General features: G+C 39.8%; 2 protein-coding genes across 11 annotated transcripts in view; one reads left to right on the top strand and one right to left on the bottom strand.

Annotated features, from left to right (window-relative positions):
- The window catches only part of ppp3cca (protein phosphatase 3, catalytic subunit, gamma isozyme, a), a 56227-nt gene extending 43446 nt beyond the window's left edge, over positions 1-12781 (top strand). Inside the window, exons 7-14 of one of the 3 annotated variants that reach the window (XM_028458654.1) lie at positions 92-169; positions 269-363; positions 453-578; positions 1654-1731; positions 2752-2836; positions 3807-3904; positions 7258-7284; positions 9361-12781. In XM_028458654.1, the coding sequence (XP_028314455.1) occupies positions 92-169; positions 269-363; positions 453-578; positions 1654-1731; positions 2752-2836; positions 3807-3904; positions 7258-7284; positions 9361-9512 (739 nt within the window). In that variant the 3' untranslated portion in view covers positions 9513-12781. Of the gene's footprint in view, positions 1-91; positions 170-268; positions 364-452; positions 579-1653; positions 1732-2751; positions 2837-3806; positions 3905-7257; positions 7285-9351 lie in introns of all 3 variants that reach the window. The other 2 variants (XM_028458652.1, XM_028458655.1) reach the window with 2 other exon arrangements.
- The window catches only part of adam28 (ADAM metallopeptidase domain 28), a 36803-nt gene continuing 34898 nt past the window's right edge, over positions 12423-14327 (bottom strand). For all 8 annotated transcript variants that reach the window (XM_028458651.1, XM_028458645.1, XM_028458646.1 and 5 more), the window contains one exon: positions 12423-13515. In XM_028458651.1, the coding sequence (XP_028314452.1) occupies positions 13483-13515 (33 nt within the window). In that variant the 3' untranslated portion in view covers positions 12423-13482. The remainder of the gene's footprint in view (positions 13516-14327) is intronic.

Here is a 14327-nt window from a genome sequence, read left to right as displayed (position 1 = left end):
ATTCAGTCAGTAATGGATCTTGAGTGGCTGCTTGCTGTTTCTTTAATGCTTTACTGTGAACTCCACTCTTTCTCTTTTCTTTACGTTGCAGCTACGCAGCCGTCTGCGACTTTTTGGTAAATAATAACTTGCTGTCTGTAATAAGAGCCCATGAAGCACAGGATGCAGGGTAGGTACTTGTATTTTTTTTGTTTTTTTATTTAAAGATTCTCTTATCTGTACTGTATTCAAATATGTGTGTGATGAGTCTTTGGTGCTTTTTGTGCAGGTACAGGATGTACAGAAAGAGCCAAACCACTGGATTTCCTTCTTTAATCACAATCTTTTCAGCTCCAAATTACCTAGACGTCTACAACAACAAAGGTTCCTGTCTCTCTGTTATCCCTCACACTGATTCTGATGTGGACCTGAAAGCATCCTCCTAAGTGTCTGCTCTGGTCTCGCCCATGTAGCCGCTGTTTTAAAGTACGAGAACAACGTGATGAACATCCGACAGTTCAACTGCTCTCCTCACCCGTACTGGCTGCCCAACTTTATGGACGTCTTTACGTGGTCTTTGCCTTTTGTCGGAGAAAAGGGTGCGTTGGAGATGTTATTTAGCAGAGGTAGTGTCATTAAATACTGTAGTGTGAAACCTAACCATCAGTAAGGTTTGGAGCATCAATCGACTTGCAAATCAAGAGTTTGGTTCTTCCAGAATAGCTCCTTAATTACATACGACTTTCACGCGTCTCATCGCAGACACAGATCGATCTAATTTTACAGATTTATCCTGAACTCAGGCAGTCCACTTTTTTACAGTCGGCTTCTGGGTGGAGCGGAGGCTTTGCGATGAATTTTGTGACAGTTCACAGAATATGCAACTAGTTTTATATACAGAGAAAGAAGAAGTTTAAAAAAAAAAACTTCATTCCCCAAGTAACGTTAGTCATACAGCTTTTATTTTCTGTAAATGTATACATTTTCAACCATGCACAAGTACATGTGTTTGTCAACTATTGCAAACATAGACACATCACTTCTATTTTTATATGTACAGTGTCTATAGTGCAGGGGTCACCAGCACGGTGCCCGCGGACCCCAGGTAGCCCACATAGACCTTGTGAGGCGCCCTCAGGGGCTCTAGTCACCAATGAGCTCCATCTAAAATCTGAATAACAAAAGATAAATACGTGACAGATGTAGTTAGTACTGAGTAGGGTTAAATACTGCTGCAAGTGTTAACACTTTAGGATTAAATTATCCATCTTTAAATGTTTATTTTTCACTGAAACTTTGTGACATGTATATATATATATATAAGATATATTTTCAAATATGACATAATTGTTGAATTTTACAAATGTTGTATGTTATACGATAAGTTAAAAGTTGTTAGCAGGAGAAATAAAGTGTTGCATGTTGAAAGTTATTTTCTACCTTTTTAAGCTCCTGCTAGCCTTTCTTATTATCTTACCCCCTAATCAAAGGGAAACATTTGGTATTTAAGAAGTGCGTTTCAAACTGGTAGCCCTTCAAACTATACAGTAGCTATGAAGTAGCTCACAGTTTCAGAAAGGTTGGTGGCCCCTGCTGCAGTGAGTGAATTGATCCATGTATGTACATGTGTTAGGCCTCAGTGTTTAATCTGAGCCTTTTCTTTTCCCCTCACAGTGACGGAGATGCTGGTGAACGTGTTGAACATCTGCTCAGACGATGAGCTCATGTCGGAGGGAGACGACCTGTATGAAGGTGAAACTCACCATGGGACCCTTTCAGTGTTTTAAAGGGACGTGCAGTGATTTTTAAACCAGATCCCCAATGAATATGATTAGCTCAGGTGTGCCAAGGTCCGGTTCCAGAAGTCTTTTTGATCATCTGATTAGAACTCATCTTCTAAGCACGCAGAATAGGATCAAACCTGCATGAGGTAATTAAGTCTTGATAAATAAGCAGCAGAGAACAACGAACAAAGGGATTTAATTAGAAAAATTATGCAGTTTTCATTGACTTCAAAGCATTCTAGATACATCACTAAGGAGAGAACTTTTTCTCTTCTCGAGGTAAAGGGAGAGAGCAAAACAACATCCTGCAAGCACTGAGGAGGAGGAGTTATTGTAGACGTGATGACTTGACGAAAAAGAATATGTTCATACAAAAAGCAGTTTGCTTCTTCAATGCCACACTTAACCTAGTGATCATTATAATTGGTGATTCCACTCAGTGTTTCCATGAATCTAAGCAGCCTGTTCAATCACGATTCAATAAAAACTGCAGCTGACAGCTCTGCGTTCAGTTTTTAGGCCACAACAGCAAATCAACAATGGAACATTTTTCTGTTGCAAAAGGATGAGCGGACAAATTAGCAGTATTTTAAGATGTGTGGAGAACAAGAGTAGAAGAAGAAACTGATGTAATTAGATTACAATAGAACACACTGATCAGCCCCCTTACCCTGCCTTAATGTTGAGGCTGATCCGTGGGAGAACTTTGCACCAACGGGTGGAATGAGTACCACGTGGGGCCTGTTATGAGTCACATTTTGTGTTTTTACTCTGAAAGCTCTGAAAGTGCGTCCCAGCGCACACTGAATGGATGTTGTCTGCTGGAGGACGATTGGTTTGTCTGTAAAACTCAGCCCGTTTCCCATGTGTGTGACTTCCCTCTTCATAAATCCACCCGTGAACCCTGAAGTCCCCACTGCCTGCACATTTCTTTGCACACGGGATTTTCAAACATGACTCAGCTGATTTGTGTCCGGCCTCTCTGCAGGAGGCACCTCAGCCATGCGGAAGGAGGTAATCCGGAACAAGATCCGCGCCGTAGGAAAGATGGCCAGAGTCTTCTCCGTCCTCAGGTCAGAGTCTGTCATTCAGCTGCTTTTCCTTTAATGCTCAGCTTCCTTTGCTTGTGATGGCTCCCGGAAACTGTGGAGTGCACAGCGAGGCTGTGTTTCAAAACACAGTCGACTGTGAGGATTAATGAGCTGGCACAAGATGAGTCACCGCACGCCCAGACGGCACCTGCCAGGACCAACGCGTGTGTCGAGCAGCAACCAAAATATCTGTCACATATAACAGGCCATTATTATGGATGTAGGGATTAATTTTTGTGTTTTAAAACAATGACTCATCTTTGATGTTTATGATCAAGATTCATCATCACAAAAAGGAAACTTTTTAGGTGTTTAAACATCAGGGTGGTGACGTCATACAACTCACTGCTAAAGATGTTAAGGTGAACCCTGTACTTAATGGATTTTCAAAATAAAAGCATGTGGAGAAACCTGATGCGTAGAAAGTTTCCACCTATGAAATTGCATGTCATTTCATTTAGTACGTATTAATTATAAAAATTAGCCTTTTACTTTGCAACTCATTTGCATTTGTATATTTGTGTTTTATCTTGGGGAATTTTTGTGTTTATTCAAACAAAGTGTGTCATTTATGGGATGAATCCAAGTGTTTAGAATTGTATTATTATTATTATTATTATTATTATTATTATTGTATGTTTATTTAACCAGTTAAACATCCAAGTGAGATTTAATTAGATACAGAGTTTCAACAAAATAATCCATATCCACAAGAGTAAATCAGGAACAGATTCCCACTTTCAAAGCAGTCACACTGTTTATTAACATTCATTCATATATATTCAATACGGGCGACCGTGGCTCAGGTGATAGTGGGTCGTCTTCTGATTGAGAGGTTGGGGGTTCCAGGATGTGTTGCAGATGCTCAGAGGTGACACCTACATGTGTGTTAAATATCTGGTGACCATGTCTTAGTTACCGTGTTGAAATGTAATCTCTGTTTGTGGAGCAGAGAGGAAAGCGAGAGTGTGTTGACACTCAAAGGCTTGACCCCGACTGGGACTCTTCCTGTGGGAGTGCTGTCTGGAGGAAAGCAGACCCTACAGACTGGTGAGTGTGTCACTGACTCCATTATAATGCTCTGCTGTTTAGCAGCATTAGCATCCTCTCCTCACCTGCTAACAGAACTCACACCTAAAGATACTTCCAACCAGTAACACTTAATGATAAGCTGTCCGATAGGACAATTTAGCTTATACATATACATGACAACATAGCTCCGCCCCCTTGTTAGCTAATGCTCGATTAGTGCTGCCATGGTCGGATGTCCAGATTTATTATAAAGCGATGGTCAGATGGTGCATATGCAGTCATCATGTTTTGTGCATTCTGTGCGTTACAATCCTGACTTAAAGTGACAAACGTGCTTAGACACAACTCATTTGGCTCATTTGGTTCTTGTTTTTACATTGAGTCATTCAACTTTGACGTTAAGCGAGTCATATCGGTGCAGCGATATATCGCAAGGTTTCATCTCGCGATACGTTATTGGTTCACTGGCGCCAAATAACGATTTGTTTTTTGTTTTATTTATTTTTAATTGCAACATACAAGACATGGCGAAAACAATATATATATATACACACACATGACACACAGTATAATGAGACAACAGGTGAGGAGTGGTATTTACAAATTTACTGTGCGTGCGTGTGTGTGAAGAAGAACCACTGTGCAGTATACACTGTGTTTTACTTTGCTGTTATTCATGTGAAATTGATTGACAATGTTTTGTAATTCCTGTGAATTGGATTCAGTGCAATAGATCAATTCTGAATTTCTTCAGTAACACAGATATCGTGGATTGCATTTCCCATGATATATCGATTATTGCAGTATCGTGATAATATCGTTATCATGGGGGGAAAAAATAATATTGCGATATATGGTAGCACTAAGTTAGTTGTTGTTTATGTTACATTCAATAGCTGATGTAAATATGTAATAATGTGGCAACACTGCACGCCAACATAGATTCGTAAACCCTCCAGCATGTATTAGGTCGGCTCCGGGGTCTCCTCCCAGCTGGACATGCCTGGCCAAACTGTGGACAAAAACTCATTTCTGCTGATTGTACTCATGATCTTATTTTTTGGGTCATTAACCAAAGCTCGTGACTATATGTGAGAGTTGGAACGTAGATCAACCGGTAAACGGAGAGCTTCTTCTCCCTTCACAACAACACAATAGTTAAACATCTACGTTACTGATCTCCCACTCCATCCTACCCTCACTCCTGAATAAGAACCCCTGTACACCCTGCATTCATTGTAATACATCACAGTAATTCAATCTGACCTCTACTTGCAATGTTTGCTCACATCCAAGTGAAAGCCAATGGTTATACAGATCATATTCCTGCTTTAAACTGTGCTGACAGTATAATAACAGTAGTCCAATGGAGTCCAGAGATAATTGTGATTCCAGTGATCTGAGCGAATGTGGGAGGATTTATCACATCAGTGACCAATGAAGTCATCACCATGAGGAACTTTCTGTCATCACACAAATCTACAATGAGACTACAACACAAAGTAGCTACACAATCCCTCCCTCTGACGTGTTCTGACTGTACTTGTTTTTGTTTCATTTGTTGTTGGTTGGTTTGTGTGTCTGATGCGTTTTGTGTTGATTTGAAGTCATTTCTTGTCTTGTATCTGAGGTCTTTCGTTCACTTCTGTATCAAGTCATTTATGGTCCTTTGATGTGTCGACTACATCCAGGATTCTCTCTTGGCTATTGTTGCTTTCTGTGTTAGTTTTGTCTTTGTGGAAATGTTGTCTACTTGGTCTTTTTCCTGCATGAAGTTGAGAAACCCAATGGAGAATTGACTTTACTGTTAGAAATCTTAGTATTTCATGTTTATGATGATCTGTGCACTACTAGAACACTACTATCCTCCACACAGTGTAGTTTAAACCTAGAAGTAGTGGCTGACCCTCGCATCTAAAGGTCAGGACACTCGTCTCCCCAGGGACATGCTAGGAGTCACGCTCGGCCAGAGAGGAGGTGTACAGAAGCAGCAGAGCAATCGAAGAAGCAACACCGTCTTGTGACCTTTAGAGAATGTCAGTGAACATTTGTGTTCTCTCCTCATTGTGGACCTCAGGTCAAAGTCCAGACCAGTTGAGAGAAAAAAAAGGCCCTTCTACCTGGACTTTCTCAGCTCTTTAGTCTAGATACAACCAACTCACAATCCCACCGTCTCTTGGAGATATAAGGAACCACCACGTAGGTGTGGTGCCCAAAGTCTCCAGGGGTGGATCAAGAGGCAGTGAAACGAAAGGCATGAATGTGTCATAGGCCAGAGTTGTCAATGTCCTTGTGGTCATTTGATCAAACTTCAAGACATTTTTGCTTGTTGGTCATTTCTGTCTTTTTTGCGGTTCTCTTTGTGTCACTCTGTCGACTTCTTTTCTATATATTGGTTTTTTCATGCCACTTCGTCTTTATTTTGGACTTTGAAGCTATCTGTGTCTGACTTATGCTGTTGCTTTAGTCATTTCTCTTTCTTCCTGTCTGATGATGGGTGTTTTAGGGTCTTTGTAGTTTTTTGGTTGGATTTCTTTTACTTTCCATATATTTTGAGTGCTTTGTGGGTGTGTGCTGATATTTGAAGTCATTTTTTTATTTTGAGGTAGTTTAGTTTGCTCTCTCCTTTCTGTTTGGGTTCAGATCTTTTGTCTGTACTTGTTATTTTTTGTACCTTTTTTTAACCTCATACATGTTGCAGTGTTTTTTGATGCCTCTTTGTAAAAGTTTTTACCTCTTTTTTTGCTCATTTGTCATGTTTTATCTAACTTCTCTATGTTAGGGGTCCGTTTGCAACTCAGTTGTTTTTTTCAAGCTCTGTCTGTTTGTGGCCATTTGGCTTTTATTATTATTCCCTGCCACAAAATTGTGGAAGGGGGATATAGGCTTGAGCTCCGTCCGTTCGTGCATTTGTCCGTCCGAGTTAAAGGGGACAGCTTTTCTTAGAAATCGTTTAAGCTAGGATAATGAAATTTGGTGTGTGGCTTCAGGGTATCAATACCTTGATGGAGTTCAAAAATATCATATAATATAGACAGCATAATGTCAGCCTTTATGTATAAAAGTTCAAGTAAAATGTTACCCTTTTTTGTTGTTGTGGTGGAATATCCTCGACAAAGTAAATGTCTGATTTGAAACATTCACACCTCAAAGCTGTTGTACATCCACGTTCATCAACATTAAGGTTTGTGACTCACCAGCTGGTTTCCACTTAAAGCAGCTGTGGTGTCTCCTCAGTGTTGCCTGTCTCCCATAACGAGGGTTTACACTTTGACTTGTATCGTTGCATTTGCTGTTTCTGACGACACCCTCTGTTTGTTTTTTTTTTCTTCTTGTTTTTGTTTTTTGCCCTCCTTCTTCCTATAACGTAGCTACCATTGAGGCAGCTAAAGCAAAAGGTACGCACTGGTTGTTTGACTCCAGTCCCCTGTGTGTGCCCTGTGTGTGTCGTCATCCTTTAAACTTAGTGTACTTGTTTTTTTCCCCGTGGGTGTCTACACTGTTGGTGTATCACTGTGTATACCTTTGTTACTGGTTGCTCTTGCATTATCAGGGTCTGCCACGTCCTCTTAAAAGACCAAAATGAAAGTATTTTTAGCATTTAAAGTGTTTAGTTATGTACTAGCATGTCTTTAGTTTGGATCCAAGTTGCTGGGCATGTTCCTGTGGTTTGTGATAAATGTCGTTGCGGCAGAGGCTTCCCACTCAGAGAAAAGCCTGCTAAGACCCGGCAAAGATAAGACCAGGGATATCCCTAGAGTTATTTTCAGATGCTAATCCTGTTACAGTGTTTGGCTGCTGGCGCTCTGTCTACCTCGTCCTCTAAAGTCCGTGGCCCTCAACCTTTTGTATGCCACGGTCCATATCATACCAAGTTGCTGCTGACCAGTACAATGTTTCCAGACGGTGACACAGTTTAATCAAATGCAGTCAAGTTAAGGAGACAAAAAGTGACAACTTCTTAAAGAGAAAAATAATGAGACATACAGTCACATGAAATAAAATGAATCTTATTATATAATTTTATTTCTTTATTTGTAGCTGTACTGTTTTGTTCTATTTGGGATGGTACTGGTCCGCGACCATGTGGCTAGGGACCATCGCTATAAGTGATAAATGACTTGCGCTTGTTCTACTAGGTCGCACCTCAAATTGTAAGTAAAACTATACTAAAGGATTTATGTTCAAGAGGACTAAGTGCACAGCAGCAGCAGAAATAAAACCAAGTTGTTGTGCAAATTAATAAAGATAAAAATAAAGCAGACAAGAGCACACAGAGGACAAAACCGCACCATAATCAGTTAAACTTTAAAAGCTTGGAAGCAATTTCTGGCTGTGCTGTTGTCTGCTCAAAACAAAAAGTGAAAAGGAACTTATGACTAAAGCATGTAATGTGCAAAGTCACCAGCAGGAGGTGTTGTAGAACCAGCTCAAAGAGCTGAACATAGGGATTTGGCAAAAAAAAAAAAAAAAATGTTTTAATAATTATCATTGTTATTGTCATTTTACTTATTTTATATATGTATTTATTGACTTATAGTATTTCTTTATTACTTTGTAATTTATCAATTATTTAATTTTGTAATATGGAACAAAATATGAAACAAACAGGGTTGTACAAAAAAGCCCAAGAGTGGATAAAAAGATAAAATAAACACAAAGGTTAGGTAGAACACTACAGTGTTTGATACGGGTATTGTTCAGTGTCTTTGTTTGTGGCAATCCCATTTTTGCCAGTATTTATCTCCTTTATTGTTTTGAAGCATCAGTGTAAAAGTCATGTTCTTCTTGCTGCGGATAGAGTTTATGATGTTTATATAGAGTCCTAAAGTTGAGGGGGATTTTGCCATTTTTAAAATTGATCCAGATTTAAGATGTTGATCTGGATGATCCCCAAAATCTAATCACTTGTTCCTTATCCCATTTTGGATATTTCTTTAAAATTCCATCACAATCATCAAACCATTAGTTTCTGACTTAGAAATTTACAGACCAATAAGTAAAATATAATTAAAACATAATCTCATTGGTGGAGGTAATAAGCAAAAGATATACAAAGCATTAGTGGAAGGACATTTTGGCACATGTGGTCCAGACAGCTGGTCGTGCGAGAGCATCCGTACGTTCCTCTGAGATGTTTGTTGGTTAAAAACTGAATGAAGCCAAATGTCTGAACCGTCCCTCACGAGTTTGCTTTCCATCTGCACACGTTTTCTGTCCGGCTGTTTTCGGGACGCCACCGTAAGTCCACTCAGTGTGTTGTGGTGTCGTAGCGTCTCTGGTGTTTGACCACTAGGAGTCACTGTGCATGTGTTGTGTTCACGGACCCTCCGTGCTGTGCTGTTTCAGACAGACCGTGTGATGTTTGTGTTTCTTAGATGAGTTTTACACACAATGATAAACGCTGCTAGCTGTTTGGCATCCAGAGATTTCCTGGCGCTAACCGTCTCCTCTTTCTCCTGCAGCCATTCAAGGTTTCTCGCCGACAAGGAAAATTCGCAACTTCGAGGAAGCGCGTGGCCTGGACCGGATAAACGAGAGGATGCCGCCGCGCAAAGACGGCCAGCAGCCCGACGGCACCACCATCAACACCAACGCTCCCAACAAGAACGGCACGGACGGATAAGGCGGGGCTAAGCTCCTCCCTAACCCCACCCCTAACCTCGCCCCGTTCCCTCTGAACAGACACATCGGCGGATAAAACAAAACGCCTGCTCCCCAAACAAACTCCTGATGTGACTGCGAAAAAGAAAAATCTTATTTATTAAAAATGAAATGTTAGATTTATCGTCATAGTGACAAATCATCGATGGACGAATGAAGTGTAAACATGTCTGCACGGTTCAAGAAGTTTTTATAAGTCCGAGTGGAATAGAAGAACTTACCGCAAAGTTTTAGTTGGATTTTATTCGCCCGTAAAGCTCCACAGATGTGTGTGCGCGTTATAAGATAAGTTAGATAAGCGTGTGGAGAGGGAAGCGTTACATTAACCTCCCGTTGAATGTGACGCACAGATGGGAAGACGTGGAGAATGTAACGTGTTTGGGTTTAACAGAGAAATTAAGCTGTAGGAGTGAAAAGGGAAACGATTCAAACCAAAACACATTTGTTTCTATTAGTTTTCAGCAGCAGGACGACGAGTTGGACAGAAAACACTGGGTATTAAAGTCCACTGCAGTATTTCGTCGGCCAATTGTTCCACATGTTGCAAAAATAAACATTTCACAAACAGTTCTGAGCACTAAGGGTTGCCAGATTAAGCATTTGGAAGTTATTGCTCGGGTCCTGTGGTATCCTGTAATAGCTTTTTACATCCACCTCAGCTAGCGTACACAGTCCTTATGGACACTAAATGAGTGTACGTTAGCTTTGACAGAGGAGGAGGAGAAAGTTTAACTAAGTCCATCAAACAAATACTCCAACTGGATACGTCCAATCAGAAGAGAGTAGCTTAAATGGAGAAAGTCAGAGGTGATGTCCGTTACATATTTTCTCCCTCAGCTTATTTCACTCTATAAACTAAATAAATAGCTCCAGTTTAGACCCTGAAAAGGTCATTTCCAGATGTTGTTACAGATGATAAAAACCAGTGTTTCTTAACCTTATTGGAGGTACTGAGCCCTGCAGGCTTCATCAGTGCATTCACCAAACCCTTTGTAATTGAAAAACCTAAATATGATTTCTTCAAACCATGAGTATATATTTTATTTAGACACACACACACGTAAGCCTGGGCCAATTTTATGATTTTTGCTCTTAATTTAAATGTTTATAAATCAATATTTAAAAAGTAATTTAACATTATCGTAATTTATCTCTTAATTAACTAGTTTATCATGGAAATTAATTTTGTGTAATGCAACACATTTTTACCGCGTGTGTTTAGACCCCTGAGACTGACTCGACCACTGCGTAAAACTGGTTTTCCGCAGTGGCTTAGAATTGTCAGCTGTATCTGGCAACCCGGCCTGCAACGGAGGAGTAGTTAAGAGTATTAATTATGTTGCTGTTTGCACATTTCCTTATCCTGGCAGATGAACCCAGCAGGAGGGTTAACTCATTAACTCAATATTTCATGTATTAAGCATTTTAATCCTGTTCACACATTTCAGATCCACTCTAAACCAGAGGGATTTCTGTGTTTATAATCTGTAACCGACACGATGAAGGTATAAGGTGACGGCGCTGGTAGCTCGCGCGTCCTCGCCGTTCTGAACCCAAAAGTGAAATCATAAGAAGGGAGAAGGGATGTCTGCACTTTTGAGTGTTTAAGGCACGTGTGTCAAACTCAAGGCCCGGGAGCCAAATCTGGCCCTTTAGAGCATCAAAATCGGCCCACTCGAGAAAGTAAAAATGAAAGGAAAAAACATGAACGATTTTGTAAATTACCAACTAATACAGTTGTAGATATCTCAGTTCCTCCAAAAAAAAAAAATTATTTCCAAAATCTGGCCAATTTTCCTTAAATTATTCCACAAAAGTGGAATCTGTGAAGATCTTGCAGGGACCGATATACTCTCATACTTTATAATTTCTACATAATAGTGAAAACCAGGGCACATTAATGTTGAAAACCTCTCTGGCCCAATTAAGCTCAAACTGGTTTGTATTTGGCCCCTAAACTGGAATGGGTTTGACACCACTGGTCTAAGGTCTCGTCCACACTTTACACCTGTTTATAAAAGCTTGGAATGTCTTTTTCTATTTGTGAGCACTGAATGACACATGATTAGAAGTGCAATGGGATTTATTTCTTTTTTTTTACAATTGATGTTGGTTGGACTCTAGATCTGCTGAGCAGATGTAGCACTAAATGATTGACATTTCAAGTCTCGACGTTAAATGACAATTTGTCTGTTAATTTAAAATGTAAATCCTAGTTGGTTTGATAATGATTGGGAGTTTCACGTAATTTAGTTAATTTGTTGAAGCTGAATTTCAAGCTTGTGTTTTATCAACCTGGCCGATGCTAACCTTTAGCAGCTGGTTCGCAATGGACTTTACGCACGTTTTCAAGCAGCTGTTTGTGTGGACGAGGCCTTACTTTGTGTATCGCACCTGATGGATGTCTTTGATTGTACGCAGGTAAAAGACGAAAATGGACTGAATTTATGTTTTCAAATCGAAACGTAAGAATTCGACGACACATTTCGACGAATTTCTTTTGCTGACAAATGTGCGGAGTTCAGTGTTTTTAAGGGTTTGAGTTGCAGTTTTGTTGTGAAACACTACAGGAAAAAAAAAAAAAAAAAGGACTCGCTTTGCCGTTGATTCATGTTGTTTTAAAAGTGTGAAGAAGGGAATGGTTGAAGACAGAGTCCCTGCCCTCGTAGGATATGAAATCATCTCAAACGCAGCAGACTTGGACATTTTCCCTTAATCATCACCTCCAAATGTCTTCAGCTCGGAGAACCGACACTCCCAACCCTTTAAGACCGACTCGGGGTTTCCAGGACTGACTTTTTTTGGTGCTTCTTTACACCCGACTGTCACTGGTCGTGAATTTTCCACTCTGGAATAAAGGGACGACGTGGGAAAAGCTTTAACATTTATTATTCTACTGTAAATTACTCCTTTTGTTTGTTTGTTTTTTGTTTTTTAAAGCAAACACAGAGACAGTCCCACACGTTTCACCAAACCCACCAAGTGTGCGCACAGAGAACTTCGAAGTGATGTTTTCCGGTGTTAACGTTCAGTAGAATTGTGGGAAAGGCTTCCCCCGAAAGTTCAGTATTTTGGTTTACATTCATTACTGTGATGTTGGGTTTTGTTTTAAAAGGCGAGGCTTTACTGAGTGAGCCATAAGGTATACTGACCTACTGCCAGGTCTGATACATATCTCACAGAATGTTAAGAAATAAATTCAAAAATAATGTTTATCTTTAAAAAAAAAAAGAAAAAAAAAATCTTATACTAGCGGTGAAAAACACAAATGTACCGTATTTGTCATGCGAGGCCATGAAAACCTTTTACGTAGATGTATCACTTGGAAAAATAAAATAAGAATCAAACACAGTCGACTGTCGCTTGGCTTTCTTCTTTGGTGTGTCAAAAGTCGAGGGTCGAGGACCAAGTGGGGCCCACAAGTGTCACGTGGCCCGCGGGAGGATTTTGGGATGTAAAATTGACAAAGTATGAATCATAGTCGAGATATTATTTAGTCTTTACATGTGTAACTGTTAACCTTGGACAGTAATGTTAAAATTGCACAGTTGACCACTTGAAATGAAACCAGGACCCACTTAGCAGCTGAATTACAACCAGTTTGCCAGTTTTAAAAAGTTCTTTTTTTGGAGGTTTCAGTCATCCTTGTAACTCTTTACTATTCTCCATCTTCTTGCTTGAATCATCTCTAAAGTTTCAGATTCAGATGCTTCACATTAGACACAGGAACTCTTTTAAAGTGGGCAGTTCATATCTTCACCCACGTGTTGATGGTTCCTCTTCTTTTCTATGAGAAAGTGAAGGATGTCTCACATTCAGGCTCAAAACGGTCCCACGGTTTATAAAAAAAAAGTGCATTATGAACTATAATAATGCTGTATTAAAGTCTTCAGTGCAGTAACATAGCCCAGTTTGTCCCACTCTTTAGCTGTTCAGACCTTTGGTGGAGGAACAGGTCGCAGAGCCTGCAGGAAACAAAAAGACATGCATTAAAGATCAACTCTGCCGACTCATCCCCACCCTTCCATTTTCCTACCCTGACTCCCTCTTCCCTGTTCCCATCCCCCCACACTAAGGTGTAACACTGCCCTCTCTTTTTTATATCCTCCCTTTAAATAAAGTGTTTCTTACCCTTCCTTAGGGAGGGCTGGTGATGGTCACAATTATGCAATAAAATAAATTCATTTATTTAATTGTAACAAAACGTGCATAGCTGTCGTGAAAAGATGGTATGACATGTAGCGTTGACCGTCAACAGCATGTGCAGACTGAGTGGAATAAAAAAGGAACTCTGTCCTTATTTTGCTCATTTAATTGTTTTTTTTTTTTTTTTTTTTGGGTTTTCTTGTTCAATTAACAGAAACTATTGCATTAGTATTAGTTATTTTAAAAAAAATTCCCTGTCTTCAGAGGACTTTAGCAGTGCTGGAAAGCAGTAGTTTAAGTGGTGTAGTTGCTGTGGCGTCATTATTATGACAGTGTAATATCGGTTGACATCAGAATTGGTTTTTCCACAGGTATTGAAAAAACAATATTTTGTGCTGTTGAGCGTCTCCATTACTAAAGTTGATTAAGTATTCTTATTTTAATTTGTCCAGATGTTGTTTTTGTAGATTCCATCTTGTGGGGCATCACAAAACTAGTCCTAATCTGTTATTTCTATGGAGATATAGCCTACTGTATATTATGTGACCTAAGATTAAGTCAGGGGGAGGTGGTTTGTGTACATATCAGTATCGGTTAAGATTGGATTTATAGTGTTAGACAATATCGGCTA

This window comes from Gouania willdenowi, chromosome 9 (assembly GCF_900634775.1).
Source record: "Gouania willdenowi chromosome 9, fGouWil2.1, whole genome shotgun sequence".
NCBI classification, from domain to species: Eukaryota; Metazoa; Chordata; class Actinopteri; order Blenniiformes; family Gobiesocidae; genus Gouania; species Gouania willdenowi.
The sequence above is the reverse complement of the archived record's forward strand: the minus strand, read 5'-3'. Positions and strand labels throughout refer to the sequence as shown.